This window comes from Scleropages formosus, chromosome 6, assembly GCF_900964775.1.
Source record: "Scleropages formosus chromosome 6, fSclFor1.1, whole genome shotgun sequence".
NCBI lineage: Eukaryota > Metazoa > Chordata > Actinopteri > Osteoglossiformes > Osteoglossidae > Scleropages > Scleropages formosus.
Window position 1 is genome coordinate 6,319,513 of NC_041811.1, and position 19,800 is coordinate 6,339,312.

At 38.4% G+C, this 19,800-nt stretch overlaps 1 protein-coding gene across 1 annotated transcript; it reads left to right on the plus strand.

The window, feature by feature from the left end:
* Positions 1–3,966: 3,966 nt before the first annotated feature.
* On the plus strand, positions 3,967–13,277 carry LOC108922606 (guanylate-binding protein 1-like). The gene is made up of 10 exons (XM_029252833.1): positions 3,967–4,156; positions 4,344–4,471; positions 4,566–4,675; positions 5,083–5,276; positions 7,973–8,212; positions 8,395–8,675; positions 9,228–9,428; positions 11,861–11,963; positions 12,479–12,672; positions 13,095–13,277. Exons 1-10 carry the CDS (start codon positions 3,982–3,984, stop codon positions 13,275–13,277), a joined length of 1,809 nt encoding a protein of 602 aa, XP_029108666.1. The 5' UTR covers positions 3,967–3,981.
* The last annotated feature ends 6,523 nt before the right edge of the window (positions 13,278–19,800 follow it).

Genomic DNA, 19,800 nt, shown 5'->3' on the forward strand with positions numbered 1-19,800 from the left:
TGTGCATAAGTACTGTAACACACACAAATTTTCAGTTTGACACTTTGAAAAGGTGTTTTGTTAAAAGTATGCAATTGAAAAACCATTTCCTTTTAACTTTTTCTCTTTTGCATGTTTTCATAATGAACATACTTTCTAAATTGATGAATTCAATAATTGGTCATATTACATTATTTTATGGGGGTGTGGTGGCACAGTGGGTTGGACTGGGTCCTGCTCTCTGGTGGGTCTGGGGTTCAAGTCCCACTGGGGGTGCCTTGTGATGGACTGGCGTCCTATCATGGGTGTGTCCCCTCCCCCTCTAGTCTTACGCCATGTGTTGCTGGGTTAGGCTCTGGCTCCCTCCGATCCCGTATGAGACAAGCAGTTCAGACAATGTGACATTATTTTAGAATTACAGTTATGAATAGATTTTCAGATATTTTTATTGTATTTTCTTCATTAACCTATTTTGTGAAATTTCTATGCCAAGGAGCAAATGTGACCTGTGTTTCTGTGCCCACCAGCCAAAAAAATCAAAACAAAATATAAATGAGCAAAAGTCTAATTCAACTCACTCTCAGTGTTTACAGCTCATTCCTGGGATTCCAGAAAGTAGATGATCAATAACAAGATGATAAAAATTTCAGATTTTATACAAAGTGTTGAACAGTAGTTGGGACTGAAAAAGAATTCATGGAGACAATGTATTTTTATTTTCAACCATTTAAAATTAGTTTTAATTTTCACATATCTTTAAGTTAATAAAAATACTGCTTGTTGTGCATATAATAATGGAAGCTGAAATAGTCCTAAAGCTGAATAATGCTTCACATTGTTATTTGACAAATGAGCCTTCCTGGTTTAATAGGAAGTTGTGATGGTGATGTTTATTTTCAGGAATTTTAAGTAAGTTTTAGTATTATTAAAAGTTCATTAAAAACAATAAAGGTTATACAGGATACTTTTTTGCTTATTACAGCCTTTTCTGGAGTTTTCGTAGAAGCTAACCTGTTCATAAATCAAGGAACATCTGTATTATGTCACTTCAGTTGATTGTAACTTAGTGGTTAAAGTGAATTTGAATTTATGAGTACACACACACACACACACACACTTTCAGAACTGTTCGTCCCATACGGGGTCACGGGGAACCAGAGCCTCCCCGGTAACAGAGGGCGTAGGGCCGGAGACACACCCAGGATGGGACACCAGTCTGTCACAAGGCACCCCAACTGGGACTTGAACCCCAGACCCACCAGAGAGCAGGACTGCAGTCTAACCCACTGCACCACCGCCCCCCCTTGAATTTATGAGTAAAGTTACAAAAAACTTTCAGTTACAACTGTTTGTCAAATTACTGTTTGTATGTTTTGACTGACAGATGAGGAAGAGATTCTGTTTTATGGTCACAGTAGTGATTTAGTAGTGCAGATCCATGAGTTTTGCAGGCTTTTTAGTGCTTTTACTTGAAGTTCTCAGCATGAATCTTGTGTTCCAGGGAGGTGTAGTGAAGACACCCCACCCAGTTTGTCTAATTGAAAACACAAATGAGAATGGACTGAATCTCAACCGGCAGGCTATGGACATTCTGAGCTCTATCACAAAGCCTGTGGTGGTGGCAGAAGTTGTGGGAAAGTTTCCAACTGGGGATTCCTACCTGGCAAACAGACTGTTTGGGCAGTGCACTGGTATGCCTGTGGGTGAAATGGATGTTGACTTGAAGTAGGACATAGAAAAAAAAACAACATACAGTAGACTGGAAAGTGTTTTTTGTGTCAGAGATGTAACAACTTGTGAGATATTGGATGTTGCTTGGTACTTGATGGAGTTACATGCAGGCTTACTTTGGTTCTGGGGCCTACACCCCCTTGTTACACCTATGTTAAATGAGCATACACATACAGTGTGAATACTGTATAACATGCAACTGATCATTTCAAGTAACATAACTGTTAAATTCATGAGGTATGACTCTCACTCACTGCAGCTGACAGACACAACATAAATTAATGTTTGTCATGATCCTTTTCTTAGGCTGCCACAACCATTCTGAATCAAGTGACATCTGGATGTGGTGTGTTCCTTATCCCCATATTAAAGACTCCACTCTTGTCCTATTGGATAAAGGCAAGGTGAGATACTGCAGTTTAACTGCAATATAACCATCCTGAATGCAGAAAATTGACACTTTGCAGAATTCACAGCTATTGCATTATGCTCCGGACATTGCTTTCATTTTTTAATACACAGTATGTGCAAGGGGTAAATCTATGAAGTTTCCTTGAGTATGTGATATTGTATATTGTAACATTGTATAGAATAATAAAAAATCATTGAGTTGTTGCTAAGAGAAATATGAATATGCACAACCTGAGTTTTGTAAGCCCTTTCTAGAACTGTTTGAACAAGCTGACTGGAGATAATTATATTTGTGAAGAAACCATGGAGCAATCAGAGCGGTCTCAGAGTCATAACGAAACTGAGGTACTCAAAGCATTTTTTAAAATTATATTATGCTTTCAAGAATGTTTAAATGAATATGTAATAATTGAATGTTTTCTATAATATGAGTAAGTGTATTGATACGTGAAGTGTGAAAGTGTCTGAGTGAAACAATGAATAAATATTACATATATTTATTATATATACTTCAAAAAAATCTACAGGTAGATGAACTACAAGGTAATTATACCGATACCCCAGCAAAGTCTATAAAGAAAACACCCACAGCTTGCAGTGGTGTTCAGAAAGAAGAGGATGACAAAGAAGAAGATGAAGATGGTGACAAATGTATTATGTCCAAGGCCTTAGATTCGGAAATAGAATTTCAACATACTGATGACACAACTGAAACAATTAAAGGCAAGTTCGCTGAACCAGAGAAAACAAGACAGCATGAAATGGGACCCAGTAATCAAACTGAAGATAACAGACACAGAGAAAAAGTGATTGAGCAGAGCCTCACACAACAGGAGCAGCTCATTGAAGAACTTGAAGAGGAAGAAGACGTTAACAACCTGAAAACACCCCAGTCTGCCCAGGTATTGTGCAGACATAAAGATGCTCTGTTTGTCTTTGTGCTGCTAAACATTAGGTAGGGTGGATACAACTCATGTAATGGTTAGGGAGAGCTGGGAGTGTAGTGGTTTGAAGTGCTGCTTTTGGACCTGATAGTTGTAGGTTCAATTCCCATGTCTGGCTGTAATACTCTCAAACAAGGTATTTACCCTAAATTGCTCCAGTGAAAATGGTCTAGGTGGGGGAATAACTGTAAATTGCTTTGGCAAAAAGCATCAGTCAAATAAAGATATGGGCTTCTAATTCAAAGGAAAGGGGTTCTGTTCTTTACTATTGCTGTATTCTTGAACAAGTATTTGCATTTATGTAGAGGCAGCAGAGTGTTTACAGCTGCTGAATTTGGAAGTCACATCTTCAAATCCCTCAGATATACACAGTATATATTGACATCCGACACTGATAGTTAATTTGGACTGAAGTGTCAGTTAAGAAATAAAGTAATTTGGTGATTCATAGCAGTTCATTAATAAGTTACAACTCATCACTGAAGATAATTGTGAATGCTATCAGAACATCTTATACTGCACAGGTATCTCTTTCTTAAGAAATTCATTGCAGGCAAAGTTATACAAAAATAAAAAACTCTAGGAGCACAGCAAAGTTTTGACTGACATCTGAGTTAAATCTTTAAATGCATCTGTGTTATGGTCAAATTTGTACAATAAAACAAAGCAAATATTGTTTTTGTTTTTATTAGATTGTAAATATGTATACAAAGCAAATTTAATTTAGAAAGGTTTCTTGCAAAAATATATACATCTTTACAGACAGCGCTTCAAGTTCAGATGATTATTTTTGTGGAAATGCTTTAGAATAGAAGCTAGGTGCAACTGGTACTCATTGTGTAAGTTTTTGGAGTGCTTGTTTCATACCTTCTTCACTTCTAGCATGACTGCTGTGTTACAGGGAGATCCTGTGGTGATGGCCCACCCAGTCTGTCTGATTGAGAACATAGAGGAGAATAAAGTGAAAATCAACCAGGAAGCTCTGGCCATTTTGAGCTCCATTTCTCAGCCTGTGGTGGTAGTGTCCATTGTGGGCAAGTACCGCACTGGGAAGTCCTACCTGATGAACAGACTTGCTGGGAAGCGTACAGGTATGCTTATCAAGCTTCTGTAGATGACATATACAAATACGGATAAGTGTATGAGTATACACATCTCAGCAAATTTGTCCTTTAGATAAGTCATTTAATTTAGATTGGTAAGGTACATATTCAGTCATTTGTTGCAAATGCTTGAAAAATAGACCAGGTTTTTACAGTATGCTATCATTTGTTTCAGGATTCTCTCTGGGGTCCACTGTCCAGTCCAACACAAAAGGCATTTGGATGTGGTGTGTTCCTCACCCAAGAAGAGAAGGCCAAACTCTGGTCCTGCTGGATACTGAAGGTCTGGGGGATGTAGAGAAGGTGGGGAGTTCATGCTTAATCACAAGAAAATTTTAGGTGTAAAGCATATGATTAATGTTTACGCCAAAATTAAACTCCAGGACTTTTTTTGCAGGATGACCTGAGATATGACAGCTACGTATTTACTCTTGCCATCCTGTTGAGCAGTACCTTGGTCTACAATACCAAGGGCACTATCGACAATGAAGAACTTTTGAGACTGCAGTATCCTCTCATAACAGATTAAATATAACAGTACGGTAGAAGGTTACTTAATTTTTTTCAAAAGATAATGAAACTTGGTTATGAAATTTAGCTCCAAAATGTATTTATTTAAATTTAAAATTTACATGTATTTGTTTAAACAGGGAACAAACACTTATTTGTGTAGCTTTATTAGTCATTGGTTTTTCACTTTTTTCCCTTTTACACCTTTAGATAGTTGGATGTATTTTATGGAGCACATTTAGAATACGTTCTTGCTCAAGGGTGTTCTTAACTCCAAAGCTGGTACCCTCTGTGACATAATCCACTGGACTCTTCATAGTTGCAAACCCTCATATTGATGATTTCAGCCTGAAAATGCAGTCAAGTAGTATCAGTGTCTCTTCCTAAATTGTACTGTGTACCAGGTATATGACAGAACTTACAAAACTCATTCATGTGAGATCCACTACAGAAGACAAAAATAAGGCCTCCTCTGAATTTATCCGCTTCTTCCCCTCATTTGTGTGGGTTGTGAGAGACTTCACTCTGGAACTGGAGATAGATGGGAAGGAAGTCACAACTGACAGGTATCTGGAGAATGCTCTCAAACTAAAGCAGGGTAAGTAAGAAAAAAAATATCTTAATGAACCATTCCCATAACTTTTCAAACCACAGTTTGTTTAAGTTTACAAGCTTATTTTGATTAATTGTGCTACTGGAGGTAACTGGAGCACTTGGAGGTAACCCACACAGACACAGGGGGAACATACAAACTCCACACAGACTGAGGGAGGGATTGAACCCACATCCTGAATGTGTTGAACCCACATGCTTGAATGTGTTGTTACCATCAAAATATTATTATAAAAAAATATTGTGGTGTACAGCAACATGGGTTTGGACAGGGCAATGAAGGACATAAAGGAAGCATTCAACTTGAATGTTTAATTAAACACCAGCACCAAAGAAATAATGCTCTTGGTCCAACAACCTGTTTCCTCCAAGACCTACACTTCTAGTCAGCCTCCCCCCACTTACTTAGTGTCCCCAAGCTCTCCCCAACCACACTGGCAAACACAGTCACCCCATCATTTCCTCCAGAAGTGCCCTCACTGCTTGTACACCTACATTCCACATTTTTCCCATAATGCAACTATTTACAAACACATCTTCCCGCCTAAAGACAGTAACGTAGGTCGCTACAATATATTTTTTTTTAAATTGGCTCTATAAACAGCACAGGTTCACAATGGCATACAGATAGATAGTACATTTAGGGGCAGCACGGTGGTGCTGCTGTCTCACAGTGCCTGGGTGGGGTGAGAGGATGTGGGTTCAATCCCCCCTCAGTCTGTGTGGAGTTTTCATGTTCTCCCTGTGTCTGCGTGGGTTACCTCCAGGTGCTCCAGTTTCGTCCTGCAGTCCAAAGATATGCTGTTCAGGTTCCCCCATAGTGTGTGAGTGACAGAGAGAGTGTGTTCCACTAATGTATGTGTGAGTGACTAATTGTAAGTAGTGTAAGTCACTGTGGTGAATAATGTGTGTGGGCTGATAACACTACATAGTATCTGTTGGAAGTCGCTTTGGAGGAAAGTGTCTCTTAAATAAATAAATGTAAATAACTAGAAAATGCAAATATGTCCATACATAGAGCAAGGCCTTAGGGTCAAAAGTTTACAATATATCACAGATATGATCATGTAGCATTATCTAATGACTTGCAGAAAGGTATTCAGACATTGCAGAATTCATTAGTTGTCATGTAAATCAAATGTTACTTTATAAGTGGGAGAAATTTAAACAGTAGAGTCATCTACACATTTCGAGAAGGTACTTGCCATCAAATAATAATTACGTTTCTGTGATGCACACCATTACAGCCATGTAAAGTAACTTTGTGGCCCCCTTAGTACTCATTATCATAATTATATTTACTGAACTGGTCCAGATGTGTTTCAGCCTGCTTCTGTTTCTACAGACACAAACCGCAAATCATATATGGGAACCATTTGGTCACAATGCTTTAATGCAACCTTGTGAACATTTCAGTGTGGTTAGACATTCACAGCAGCACAATAGCACAATTTGACCATGAAGTACAAATTAATTTTAAGATTTATGTCTAATTTTTTAAATAAAAAGAAAGGTAATGTTACACCTGCAACAGAATTCTTTAGGAGCAATAGTCACATAACATATTTTCAAAAGTTAACATAAATTTACAGAAACACACACACGCATTATCTGAACTGCTTGTCCCATAGGGGGTTGCGGGGAACGGGAGCCTACCCGGCAACACAGGGCGTAAGGCTGGAGGGGGAGGGGACACACCCAGGACAGGATGCCAGTCCACTGCAAGGCACCCCAAGCGGGACTCAAACCCCAGCCCCACTGGAGAGCAGGACCCAGTCCAACCCACTGCGCCACTGCACCACCATGCCCCTGCTTTTACAGAAACATTCACATATAAATATACCTACAAACAAACATGTCCATGAAAGCTCTTGTTTGTGTTTCTAATAAAAGCTAACCCTTCTAGCTTTTGGTAAGTCCACTTTGTACCAGCTCATGACTGGTCACTCCCTGAGCCCTGCATGCCCTGTGCGCTATAAAATTTTAAAAGAATGTGTAATAACTTCTTACTATTGTCAATAAAGTACAACATATACAATAATCATGTTTCCTGATCAGGAGCCTATCCCAGAAACATTGCATTTATTCATTTAGCAGGCACTTTTCTCCAAAGCAACTTCCAATGTGAAGGTTACAGTTATTTACCCATTTAGACAGAGAGGTAATTTTACTGGAGCAATTTAGGGCAAGTGCCTTGGTCAAAGGTACTACAGGCAGAGATGGGATCAAACTTCTAATCTTCAGATCTAAAGGCAGTAGTTCGAACCACTACACTACAAGGTGTCCCAACATACAGAGGCTGATAGGGTTACACCCTGGATAGGATGCTGGTTTATGGCAGAGTAGCCACATACACTGTAACTAACCCATTCACTCTCTAAGGGCAAGTGTGTCACCAGTTCACACACTGCCAAGCGATGTGAGACAACTCACTATGCTCCTGTGCCTGCTATCTGGCCATTTAAATTACCCTTGCCTTTAAAATATTTTTCTCTGCATCTTTGTTACATGGAGTTCTGAAACTGAACTACTCTTACCTTTCCTGTTTTAAGTGATAAGGGATTACATGCCCATCTCATAAGATTAAAATAATGTTCAATATTGTGAATTGTAATGCTATGGAGTTTAACTTTTTTAATGCCAAGCATGTTTTTACTCTGAATGTTAATTTTTGCTTTGAAGGAAACTCTGAAGAGATTCGCCAGAGCAATATTCTACGCGAATGTATCAGGAATTACTTCCCCAGTCGGAAGTGCTTTGTGTTTTACCAGCCTACCAACAGAAACCATCATAATTTAGAGAAACTGAATGACACTGATTTGGATCCTGACTTTGTCAAGCAGACTAATGAATTCTGCAGTTACATTTTCGACAGTTCAAAGGAGAAAACAATACCAGGTGGAGTCAGAGTCAACGGAAGCAGTTAAGTTTGAAGATAACTGACAATTAAGTATTTTGTTAGTGCAATACAACATTAATGTAAATAAATGGGCTGTATAAATCACTGTTTGGTTCTTGATGTGTATGGCTTGTGACATATATAAAAAATTATCTTTTTTATTTCTGTCTCTATTGTTCCCTCCATTGTGTTTGTTTGGCTTCAGTGCTGGGACAACTGGCAGTGATGTATGTCGAGGCCATTCACAGTGGACAGGTCCCCTGTCTTGAGAATGCAGTGGATGTCCTGGCTCAGAGAGAAAACGCCTCTCTAGCTGACAAGTCATATGACCTTTATCAAAATCTTCTGGGAGAGCAAGTAGTTCTGCCCACTGAGACACAGCAGGAATTCTCGAGTGTTCATGAAGAGTGTATGAAGAAGGCCCTGAAGCTCTTTATGGAACACTCATTCAAGGATGAAGACCAGCGCTACCAAAATTTCCTCATGGTACTTAGACTAAGCAATTCAACATATTCATCTTAAAATTGGGGTGGCACAGTGTTTCCTCACAGCACCTGGGTGGTGTGAGATAACGTGGGTTTAATCTGTCTGAGTAGATTTTCCATGTTCTCCTCGTGTCTGCATGGATTTCCACCCAAAGACATGTAGATCAAGTGAGCTAGTGACTCTGAATTGCTCTTAGTGTGTGAATGGGTGAGTGACTATGTGTGTGTGACTTGCCTGCGTTAGACTGGCATTGTGTCCAGGGTGTACAGCTTTTTCCTCGTGATCTGGGTAGGCTCTAGACCACCACGACCCTGATTTGGACATGTGGTTATTGAAGATGGAGTGATAGAAGGATGAATTTTACAATAAGCATTCAGTTAGGAGCCTTCGGCCAAGCGCTCAGTGTCACTGCATTAGAAGAGTGCTCTATAAAAAATAAATTGAATTGAATTAAAATGAATGTGCTAATGTACAGTATCTGTCTCATGACCAGGAAAAAAAAAATAATTAAAAAAGTGTAAGTCTTCCTGCTCTGTCTTTCTCTGTCCTTAGACATGCATACAAAAGGAGTACGAGAGAAAATGTCAGGAGAATGAGCAGCTCTCATACAAACACTGCACTGATTTGCTGGAGAAATTATGGGGAAACATAGACCACAAGTCCTACATGAGACCAGGAGGATACTTGGACTACAGAGCTACGGTGGACAGTATCATTAAGAAATATAAAGCAACTCCACAGAAAGGATTAAAGGTGCTTATTAAAGGAGCATTTAATAATAGTATTAAAGTAAAAGGACTCAAAAGGAATATATATTACCTATAATACATTTTAAATATAAAATATTTGTCAACATATTAGTGCTGACTGTAGATTGATGTTCTTGGCAGTTGATATATTTGCATATGATCAAGACCGAGAAAGAGTGTTTAAAATCTTTTACATTCATCACGCATTAACCAGTCTTAACTTGTTCCTGAAACCTGAGTGAACATCAAAATCCTGGATAATGAAATTACTTATTCCATTATTTCTTTTGGGTAAAAACTCTCATTTTTTCCAAGCTTATCTTAAGTTTACCTCACGCTCACCCTAAATAATGGCTAATAACATGGGAAAAGAGTGTAACATGCTCAAAATTTACACAAATTTAGAAATTAATTTTCATTTTGTTGCTGGCGAGGTTTTTTAATTACACATCTCTTTTCTTTTTGACTGAAACACTTGGTTTGTTCTTTTTGTTCCAAATGACCCTTAGATCTCACATAACCTACTCCTTAGACTTTTGACAGACCTCAGTGGTGCATGAAAAGCTCAAAGAACATTTTCTGAAATGGTAACCACCCCTGTGTGTCATGAAAGTTGCCAGGTGTCTTGATTTCAGGGCCAACTCAACTTGTCAAAAAACCTTTTTGGACTTTGCAAAAGCTAATTTTCAGCAATTGTTATAATATATGACTGTTAGCATCTGACTACTGCTTTTCCAATTCCCCAAGGTCTATACACTCTTGCATCTGGTGCTTTTTAGGATATTATCAAAATATTTGATATCCATTCTTCCTTCACCTCTTCAATAATTCTATTACCTTACATTTTATTTAGTTCCTATAGTTCCAACAGCTGTTGATATTGGAAAGAGTACCTGTGTCAGACTTTCATCTACAGGTTGTACTTTCTCATCTACTGTAACCTTGTGGCAGTAACCACTGATCTCCACAAAACTTTTAAAGAATGATTTCTCTTCCTGAGCCAACCACCTACATACCTCTGAGGACATCTTGGTGCCATTGACAGTTTCTCCAAAATTCAGAATCTTTTCATTTTCCTGCCACTTCAGCTGAGGAATGATTTAAGGATAGATATAGAATGAATTATTAGTCTGCTTCAACAAACAAACACTTTCTTCAACAATTCTGAAGTTTCTTCCACTTTCATCATTTTGATATTTTGTCTATATAAATATCTTTTGGTGGCACAGTGGGTTGGACTGGGTCCTGCTCTCCGGTGGGTCTGGGGTTCGAGTCCTGCTTGGGGTGCCTTGTGACAGACTGGCATCCTGTCCTTGGTGTGTCCCCTCCCACTCCACCCTTACACCCTGTGTTGCCAGTTTAGGCTCTGGCTCCCCGTGACCCTGTATGGGACAAGTGGTTCAGAAAATGTATGTGTGTAAATATCTATCAGCCACTAACTTGAAAAGTTTATTTATTTTCATGGTAACCTGATGAAGAAGAAGGCTCTACTTAGAACAGGCTGTGATTTTTTTATCACGTTTTAAAGTTTCTTGTTCACTCGTTTGCGTTAACATTCTTTTCTTTTTGAGAGCTTTCTTTCCCGACACTCATCTATAACTTGCTGCTTTCTTATAGTGTGGTTATTTTGCTCTTTAAGCTCTGTATTCATCTGTCATTATTCCCTTGTTCTTCTTTGCCTGTTCCTTGACTATGTCATACTACTGTACTTTTTTCCCTTTTGTTTTCTTTCTATGTAAGTCCTGCATTTCTTGTGAAGCCAGTATGAATGCCTTTAGCTTTGTTATTATGTTGATGAAGAAATGTGTGATTCTGCTTAAACTGGTTCATAAGTTCAAGCAACTGTAAGAGCTTGTAAATTTAGCCCTTCTTGCAAAAGTTTATCATGGATTTTTCCATAAGTTGTTCTCTTAACAAATTAGCTTCCAATACTCAGAAATAACACATTTTACTATTTTTATTAATGTTTTTACAATATCATCAATAAATTCATATCGAGGTTGAGATCACTGTCTATGTTTATGCAATTTCAAAACCACAGTTCTCCAGGGTGTAAAGTAAGTGTCTACAGTTTGTTCATGTGTACCATATTCTTCCTGGAGGTTGGCAGAAATTCCTTGCACATGTGCTCCGATGTAGTGCAATAATCTGCCTTGTTGCATGACATCCGCAGCTTCTGGAGATCCACTGGCTATCTTAAAAAATTCTTACAACTCCATCCAAGTTTCTCAGTCCTGGCCTACTTTTTATTCTCAATTATAATGTTAATGTTAAACCAATATCTGCAAACAACTTTGCCAACATTAGCTATATCCAATAAAACATAAGATGTCAAATGCTATCATTTTTTAAACATTTGCTGAAGTAAGATTAAATTGCACATTAACAGTATTTCTCCATCACTGCTATTAAAAGTATATGTTCTGTTTGTTTCAGGCTGAAGAGGCTTTGCAGACCTTCTTGAAGCAGAAAGAAGACATGGAGTCATGTATTCTGAAGGCAGACCACAGTCTGACAGAGCAACAAAAGAAGTTAGAAGGTGAGAGAAGCATGAAAACTGGAGTAGTAACTGAACAGACTAGTGTGTTCCCTGAAACCATACTATGGGTGGAGGATATTCACAAAATAATTATATTGTTCATCTCCTTCTATCTCACTTTTCTGTCAGCTAATTTGCAATTATTGGAATTTTATAAAAAATACATTCTAGGAACAAAGTATTAGCACAAACTCCTGAACACACACAGGTCCCAATCATGTACAAACTATAAAAATACCCACTTTTATACATCTACATTCACTGTTTTCTGCAAATCCACCACCATCCCACCTGCACCTGTCTTTTGAGCAGTGGTGTCACAAATGGGGAACTGAATGGAAACTCAAAGATGGCAAGTTCACGCAATCCGGCAGACACTAAACACTGGAAAAGTACCCTAAGCATTTACCCAAGCACACAATCACAATCTGGTACTTCCATCTCCTGAATTATAAGATGTAACTTTGCAGTTGTATTTACCGTATGATATTTTAAAGTTTTAATTTCCATGCCAGAGGAGAAGGCCCATGCTGAAGTTGAAAAGTTTAAAGCAGAAGTGGCAAAGAAAAAAGAGGAAGCCTTGAACCAAAGAATCAAAGATATTGAAAAGGCATACAAAGAAAATGAACAACAATTAGTGGAGAAAATGGAAAAGGAACGAAACACAATGATTGAGGAAAACAAAAGAATTCTGGAAAAGAGGCTGCAGGTATCTATATTTCCATCATTACCTTACATCTTGGAAATACATGTGTAACATTTATACTCAGCAAATTAGTTTTTATGATCTTCAGAACAGTGTATTTAAAATAATCTAAACATTTTATTACCTGTACAAATTGCGGACTTAACCTAGAAACATCCAACATTCTGCAAAGCAACTTGCAACATTAAGCTACATACAATTTATTCATCATTTATACAGCTGGATTGTTTTTACTGGATCAATTCAAGGTAAGTACCACAAGGGTATCACAGCATGAGATGGAATAAGAAACCTGTACTCTTCAGGTCCAGTTACAGAAGCTCAAACCGCACACTACCTGCTGCCCCTGCTTTGGGGACAGATTCTGCATCAGCACATAGTTAGTGGAGTCCTATCTAATTTCTGCTGTTCCTTTATATCTGCAGGAGGAGAAAACCCTGACTGAGGAGGGCTTTAACCAAAAAGCAAAAGTGATATCTGCTATTATTGAGGAGTTACAGGAAGAACAAATGAAGTTGTTTTTTTCAGAGAACTACGGGCCTGAGCTAAAAGATCCTTCTTTCAGCTTTGCCAAAATCTCAAGAATCAATGAACAAAAGGAAAATTGAACTGGTGGATTTTGTCATTTATTCATTTATGAATATGAAATTCTTTGGTATGTTTGTAATGTCTTGTTATAATCAAGTTTACTCATAAGCTGTTGACATTAATAATCATAAAACATGCATTTCTTCATTATTGTTTCCAGGATCTGTGCAGTCTTTAGTGTGACTGGTTATGACTTTGGAAATGTGTAAGATTAAGTTGCTTATTCCTAGAACACCATGAGAATTCTACACATTCTACACGGGAACAGAGTGCTTTGATAGACCCAGAGAAAAACTTTTTTTAATTAAATGCCCTTTGTGGGGGAGAGACTAAAATAATGTGTTTCTGAAACATTGCAGGGGATGTAGATATGTTTTATTAATTTTGGTTAGCATCCAGTCTTTGAAAGACCACAAAAAGTCGATAGTGAATCCCCAATAATACAGAAAATGACACAACAGTAAAGTGGTCAAGTGTCTGAGTAAGAAATCATTTAATTAGTAAAAATTATTGGCTTTTATGCTAATTTATGAATTATCAAGTGTTGACATTGAGTTGATTGTCTGATACAGATTTTGTTCCTGAAGAAATTCTACAAAAGTGAATGCTGTTTTCCAAGAAATATGGTCATTTTCATGTGGGGTAGTATAATTAATTCATGAGTGAAAAACACCTTAATTGAAGGTGGACACTGTAGTGACTCTGCTGGTAATACTGTTGCCAAGGGTTGTTGGTTTGAATTTGCCTTTTGTCCATGAACTCCTCATTTTACAAAGACAGTTAGGACAATAGGTTGTAATTCTAAAGTAATAATAAAGTAATACTAAATGAAAGTCAATTAATACAGAAATAAGAGTCCTAAAAATACAGAAATACTTTGATTTTTTTCTGGTTGGGTTCTTTAGTAAGATGGATTAAGACTATAATAAATAAAATTACTGTGAAAACCTTTTTATTATTTTTTTTTGCTTTTTTTATATATCTTCTAGCTACAGTAAAATTACAGTTAATGTAACAGTACAAAAAACATTATCTACATAAACTCATGTTCAATCATGGTTTTGAATTGCATTCATTCGATTAGCTTAAGCATTATTGTTTATTTTCTTTCAACCTATTTTTATTTGCTTCTTTTACTGGTGCAGTTAGAATCACCAACCCCAGGAATGAACACCTGAAATGGGTTAGAAACATAAAGTGGAAATAAGCTGAATTAAGGTGATCCCATACTCCTGTTCTGTTTGAGTAAACATAGATCAAGTTCCCTCCATTGCACAGGTTACTCTCACACTAATTTTAGGGAAAAAAAATTCAATATAAAAATATATAAAATGTATGAAAATAAAGAAAGTCTGCAAACAATGTGTATATCTTTGAATTTTTGTTTTTAACCTGAGGAGTAAATGTGATAGACTGGTTTCCTGTCCCAAGTTTACACCTTTGTCTGTTTGCTAGAGCTTTTATAACATTGGCTGTATAAGCTATTCAGAAAATTAATGAACTGAAAACACAGTGTGGGGGCGCAGTGGGTTGGACCGCAGTCCTGCTCTCCCGTGGGTCTGGAGTTCGAGTCCCGCTTGGGGTGCCTTGTGACGGACTGGCGTCCCGTCCTGGGTGTGTCCCCTTCCCCTCCGCCCTTACGCCCTGAGTTGCCGGGTAGGCTCCGGTTCCCCGTGACCCCATAAGGGACAAGTGGTTCTGAAAATGTGTGTGTGTGTGTGTGAAAACACAGTATATTCCACCAAAACCAGTGAGGGCTGCATTTAAGAAATAGAGTTTGTTCATGGTGCATGGTATCTGTGAAATACATATAGACGTAAATGTCTGAAAATACATCTATACCCCCTGGAAAGTGTTGCACTTTTATATATTCAGACATGTACAGTATGCTCGATATTCATTTGGTTACAGTGGCCATATTTGACAAATAAAACTTTATATTTGTTTTTTTTTAAAAATTAAGTATTTTTTTCTACAAAATTCAACAGAAATGCAGTTTCCTGGGTTACGTTTAATAGAGAGTACCTTTAAGGCCCAAGGTTTGTGGAAAAAATTGCATACTTGAAAATATATTGGGCCAAAATCAATAGAGCTGTCAGAGGACCAAAGAGAAAAAAAGTCTGATGCCCATGTATTTGGAAAAGGACACAAATCCATTTGTGGTCAGTGTGGACGTGTATCCAGTAAACCACTTAGAGTCCATATTGATGTCTAGTCCATATATTTTGTACATTAGGATGGATGATGGTTTTAGTGGGAGGCAGCAGTCATAACATAGTCATAACAAGGATGAAAACAACTAAAGTGGAAAAACAAGCCAGCTTTACTGTAATAAAAAGAAAATCTATTCCAAATTTACAAGTGCCAACAAATTACAATCCAAAAAATTTCACAGACCTACATGTTTTGATACAGCATTTGTCTTTGCACTACTCAAGGTGCAGGCTTATTATATATAGAAATTGGAAAACTGAAAGTTTGCAAAAATGTAACTAAAGTTAACTATAAATAATACAGTATCTCCACTTGTCTCTCTCCACTGGCTGTTTTTAATTGTTTGTATCAAGTTCAACACTCAGATTACAGCCTACAAAACAATCAATGGATCTGCTTCCTAATATCTACAAGAGATGATTACTTGCTACGCTCCAGCCTGATGGTTACAGTTCTCTACCTCTTCCTAATTCCCTGTACAAGAGGTCCAAAATCAAAAGTACAAAGGTGCAAAGTTTTTTGGTTGACCTCCCGTGACCTCCCACTAGGACTCAGAATTGCTGAATCTCGCTCCACATCCAAGTATCATGACCACGCCCGCACCTCAACCAGCAGCACCTGGACCCGATTAAACACCTGGCGTTAATCGGAGCACTCTCCTATAAAAACACCTATCAGCCTCTTCTCAGTTGCAGAATCTCATTCAGATAACCAGCCTGTCTGCGACCTTGACTTGACTTGACTTGACAAATACTAGTCTCTGTCCTGTTCGCCGATTGACAAACTCTTTGCCTGTCCCTGATATTGACAACACATCTGATCCCTTGGTTCTGAATAAACGATCCTGCACTTGGGACCAGCCTCTCTTGTGTCCTCTGTTCCCCATGACACCAAGAAGAGTCTCAAAATAAATCTCTTTCAGATTTACTTTTCCCCTGATCTCCTGACTGGTCCCAGTGCTTTCACTACTTTATCTGCTTAAAAAAAGATATTGATAGAAATTTTCTCAATTTTATATGCAGCTATCTGTGTAATGTATAGTGTCAAATTGTGGTATTGAAGTAATACTTCAAAAATTACACATTTGCATTTGCATTATTGTTTTTCAGACCTTCATCTGACACTGTCAAGAATTTGGTATATCAGCTTTCACACTGTAATGTTAGGTAGTTTTTCCAGGAATCAATGAATGTCTGTATGACAGTAATCTAAGAGTAACTGAAGTTTTCCACTGTTTTGCTCAAGTCAGATATGGTAAGGCAATACGTGATGCAAATGCAGGGCCAGAACATGACCTGCAGAGAAACCCTTATCTCCCTGCATGATGTGTCTCAAGACACCTGTGCAAAACAGGTATTTGTGCTTCTGTTGAACTTTCTGTCTTGCCATTGATGAGACTGAATCTAAAGATTCTGGTGTAGATTTCCATGAAAGAAGCAGAAAAACATAAAATGACACCTAGGAAGAGAATCTGAATGTTTGAGTTTGTAATGGTTAGTGAATAAATGTGTTATGACTCACAGTGTCCTGTCTTGCAATGAAATTCAGAGCATTGGTGCATCAGTGATGTGAATCACTAGGGGCCCCAGTTGTAGACAAGTACTGCTCCAAATCTTTACTTTACTTTTTGTTTGGCAATATTTCAGCTATGAAGCTCTGCAGGGATATACAAAATGAAATGGTAAACTAGCATTTGCCAGAACTCATGCTTTGCTGCATTTTATTCAGTTCCCAACCAATGTCAGCAACTACTTGCTCTGAGCAGGGTCATATCAAGCCAGAGCCTATCCCAGAAACACAGGGTGCAAAGCTGAAGAAGGAGGGGACACACCCTGGACAGGATACCAGTTCATTGCAAGGCACCCCAAACAGGACTAGGTCCCCAAACCCACACACAGGGGCCACTGGCCAAACCCACTGTGCCACCACACCTCCCTTAGAACCAGCATACAAACAGGTGATACAATATTTGAAACTGAGATTCCCTTTGTAGTTTACTGTAATATTTTAATGTGATTAAATTTCAATTGTTTACTCTGTATAAGAAGAATATATTATTGTTGCAGTTAGCAAATGGATAATTCTTTTAAAAGCTTGCTTTAGAGTCAGACATTATCTTTGTACTGAAGGTGAAAGATTGTTTGCATATTACATGTTGTAGTAGACTGCATTTTAGATTCATTTAGCAGTATTTATTTGAAATTGTTCGTTTATTGGTTGTTCCTGTAATTTTTACTGTTTATTTCCAATTACTGATGAACAACTACCTGTATTGGACTAATGTTCATCTATATGGATATCATGCCTAGAGTCTTAGTAAGGGGGGGTATAGTGGCACAGTGGGTTTGGCTGGGTCCTGCTTGCTGATGGGTCTGGGGTTCAAGTCCTGCTTGGGGTGCCTTGTGATAGACTCATGTTCCATCCTGGGTGTGTCCCCTCTAGCCCTGCACCCTATGTTGCTGGGTTAGACTCCAGTTTGCCACAACCTCATTTGGGATAAGTGGTTTCAGTGAGAGTCCTAGTGAGATGTGGGCTGTATTAAATGCTTCAGTCTTTTTCGCTTGGAGAATTATATCTTGATATTACAAAGACTTTCAGATACTCCCTTGTATATACTACTCATCTTTTCAGGTGCCCTTTCACTGCACTACCATTCCTGACTTGTGTTCCCATACCATGAGAATCTAGGAAGAAGTTTTGCATATTTTCTTTTGATTCTGTAGTCCTGCTAGGAGACTTCAGTGCTCACAGTGGGAATGATGGTGAATTTGGACTGGTGTGACTCGGAGGAACAACTTTTGCCAAATCAGAACCCAACATAAAAAAAGTTATTGTACTTCTGTGTCTGTCACAGGTTGTGCTTAGCAAAAGCCATACCTGAACTGAAAGAGGCTCACCAGTGTGCCTGGTACCAAAGTACCTTGGTCTAAAAGTCAATGATCATTTTTCTGGTTGTTTTATGTGTCTTGAAGCCTTATGTTGCAGACAAGTGTAGAGAAGTATAGAGCTGTGAAATGATCACCATGTGCACCTATGATCATGATCTTCGGTTTAATGACTAAAAGAACTAAATTGCAAATGCAAACAGGCAAAATGAGATTTCTCTGCATGGCCCGTGGGCTCACCCTCCGTGGCAAAGGGATGAGTTGAGTTATCTGGAAGAGCCTTGGAGAGTTACTGCTCCTCCAGACCGAGAAGTCAGTAAGGGTAGTTTGTGCTTGTCATAAGTATTCACCAAAGTCGACTCCCAATGGAGATATACCAGTTATACTGTCCCATTGGGAGGTGACTCTGGAGAAGGCTCTGGACTCACTGGAGGGATCATATCTTATGGCTGGCTTGGAAACACCTGGGGATCTTTCAAGAGGAACCCATCTGACTTGAGTTTATCATATATTACCAGAGAAGACAACAGGATGAAGAAGAAGAACAGGTAGTGTTTCACAATTCCATTCCACTTTTAATCTGGATTATATATACACATTACTTGAGTTTTACTTATTGTTTCTTTTTACCAATCACTCACTGTGTCACTGCGTGAGAAGAGCATGCTATCAAAAAAAAATTGAATTGAGTTAATATAAGATAGTATTATTTGACAGATTGTAGTTACCTGTTAGTATGGCCTTGTAATTATATAGGTTATCCATGATTCCCTGGACCTCAGATGTTTAAAAAAAAATGTTAATTTCAATATCTGAAGTGATGTACTTGCATAAGCTTTTAATAACAACATTGTTTCATTATAAATGCAGATTTGATAAGACAATGCACCATCTTCCAGTACGGCATGGGGGTTTTATGGTCTTATGTTGTCGTATTATAATGTGTTTTATTGAAATAAAACCTTTTATTTACACATCATGCCAAAATGATTAACATTAATTTAGACAGTGTTGGGGGGGGGGGGGTTGAACCGGGTCCTGCTCTCTGGTGGGTCTGGGGTTCGAGTCCCGCTTGGAGTGGCTTGTGATGGACTGCCCTCCCATCCTGAGTGTGTCCCCTCCCCCTCCAGCCCTATGCTACTGAGTTAGGCTCCAGCTCCCCGCGACCCTGTAGGGGACAAGCGGTTCAGACAGTGTGTGTGTGTGTGTGTGTGTGTGTGTGTGTGTGTGTGTGTGTAGAGAGTGTTGATTCTACCAAACACTGAAACAGGTAAAGAAGTCTGAGGCTAGGTCTTCTTTAATCTTGTTAATTAGTGTCATGTAGTTGGTTTCTAAATGGCAACTGAGATCAGAAGCAACAAAGATACTTAGGTTTCTAAAACCAAAGTTTGCCCGTTTAAAGGGAAAACTCCAGGTAGATTCGAGAAGGGTATTCAGGTGTGCG

Excerpts from the sequence above, each read along its gene's own strand:
- LOC108922606 (XM_029252833.1), top strand. The coding sequence starts at position 3,982 with ATGGCCCACCCAGTCTGTCTGATTGAGAACATAGAGGAGAATAAAGTG. Across the intron at positions 4,472-4,565 it reads GTCTGGGGGATGTAGAGAAG|GATGACCTGAGATATGACAG; the intron begins GTGGGGAGTTCA and ends CTTTTTTTGCAG. Across the intron at positions 12,673-13,094 it reads TTCTGGAAAAGAGGCTGCAG|GAGGAGAAAACCCTGACTGA; the intron begins GTATCTATATTT and ends TTATATCTGCAG.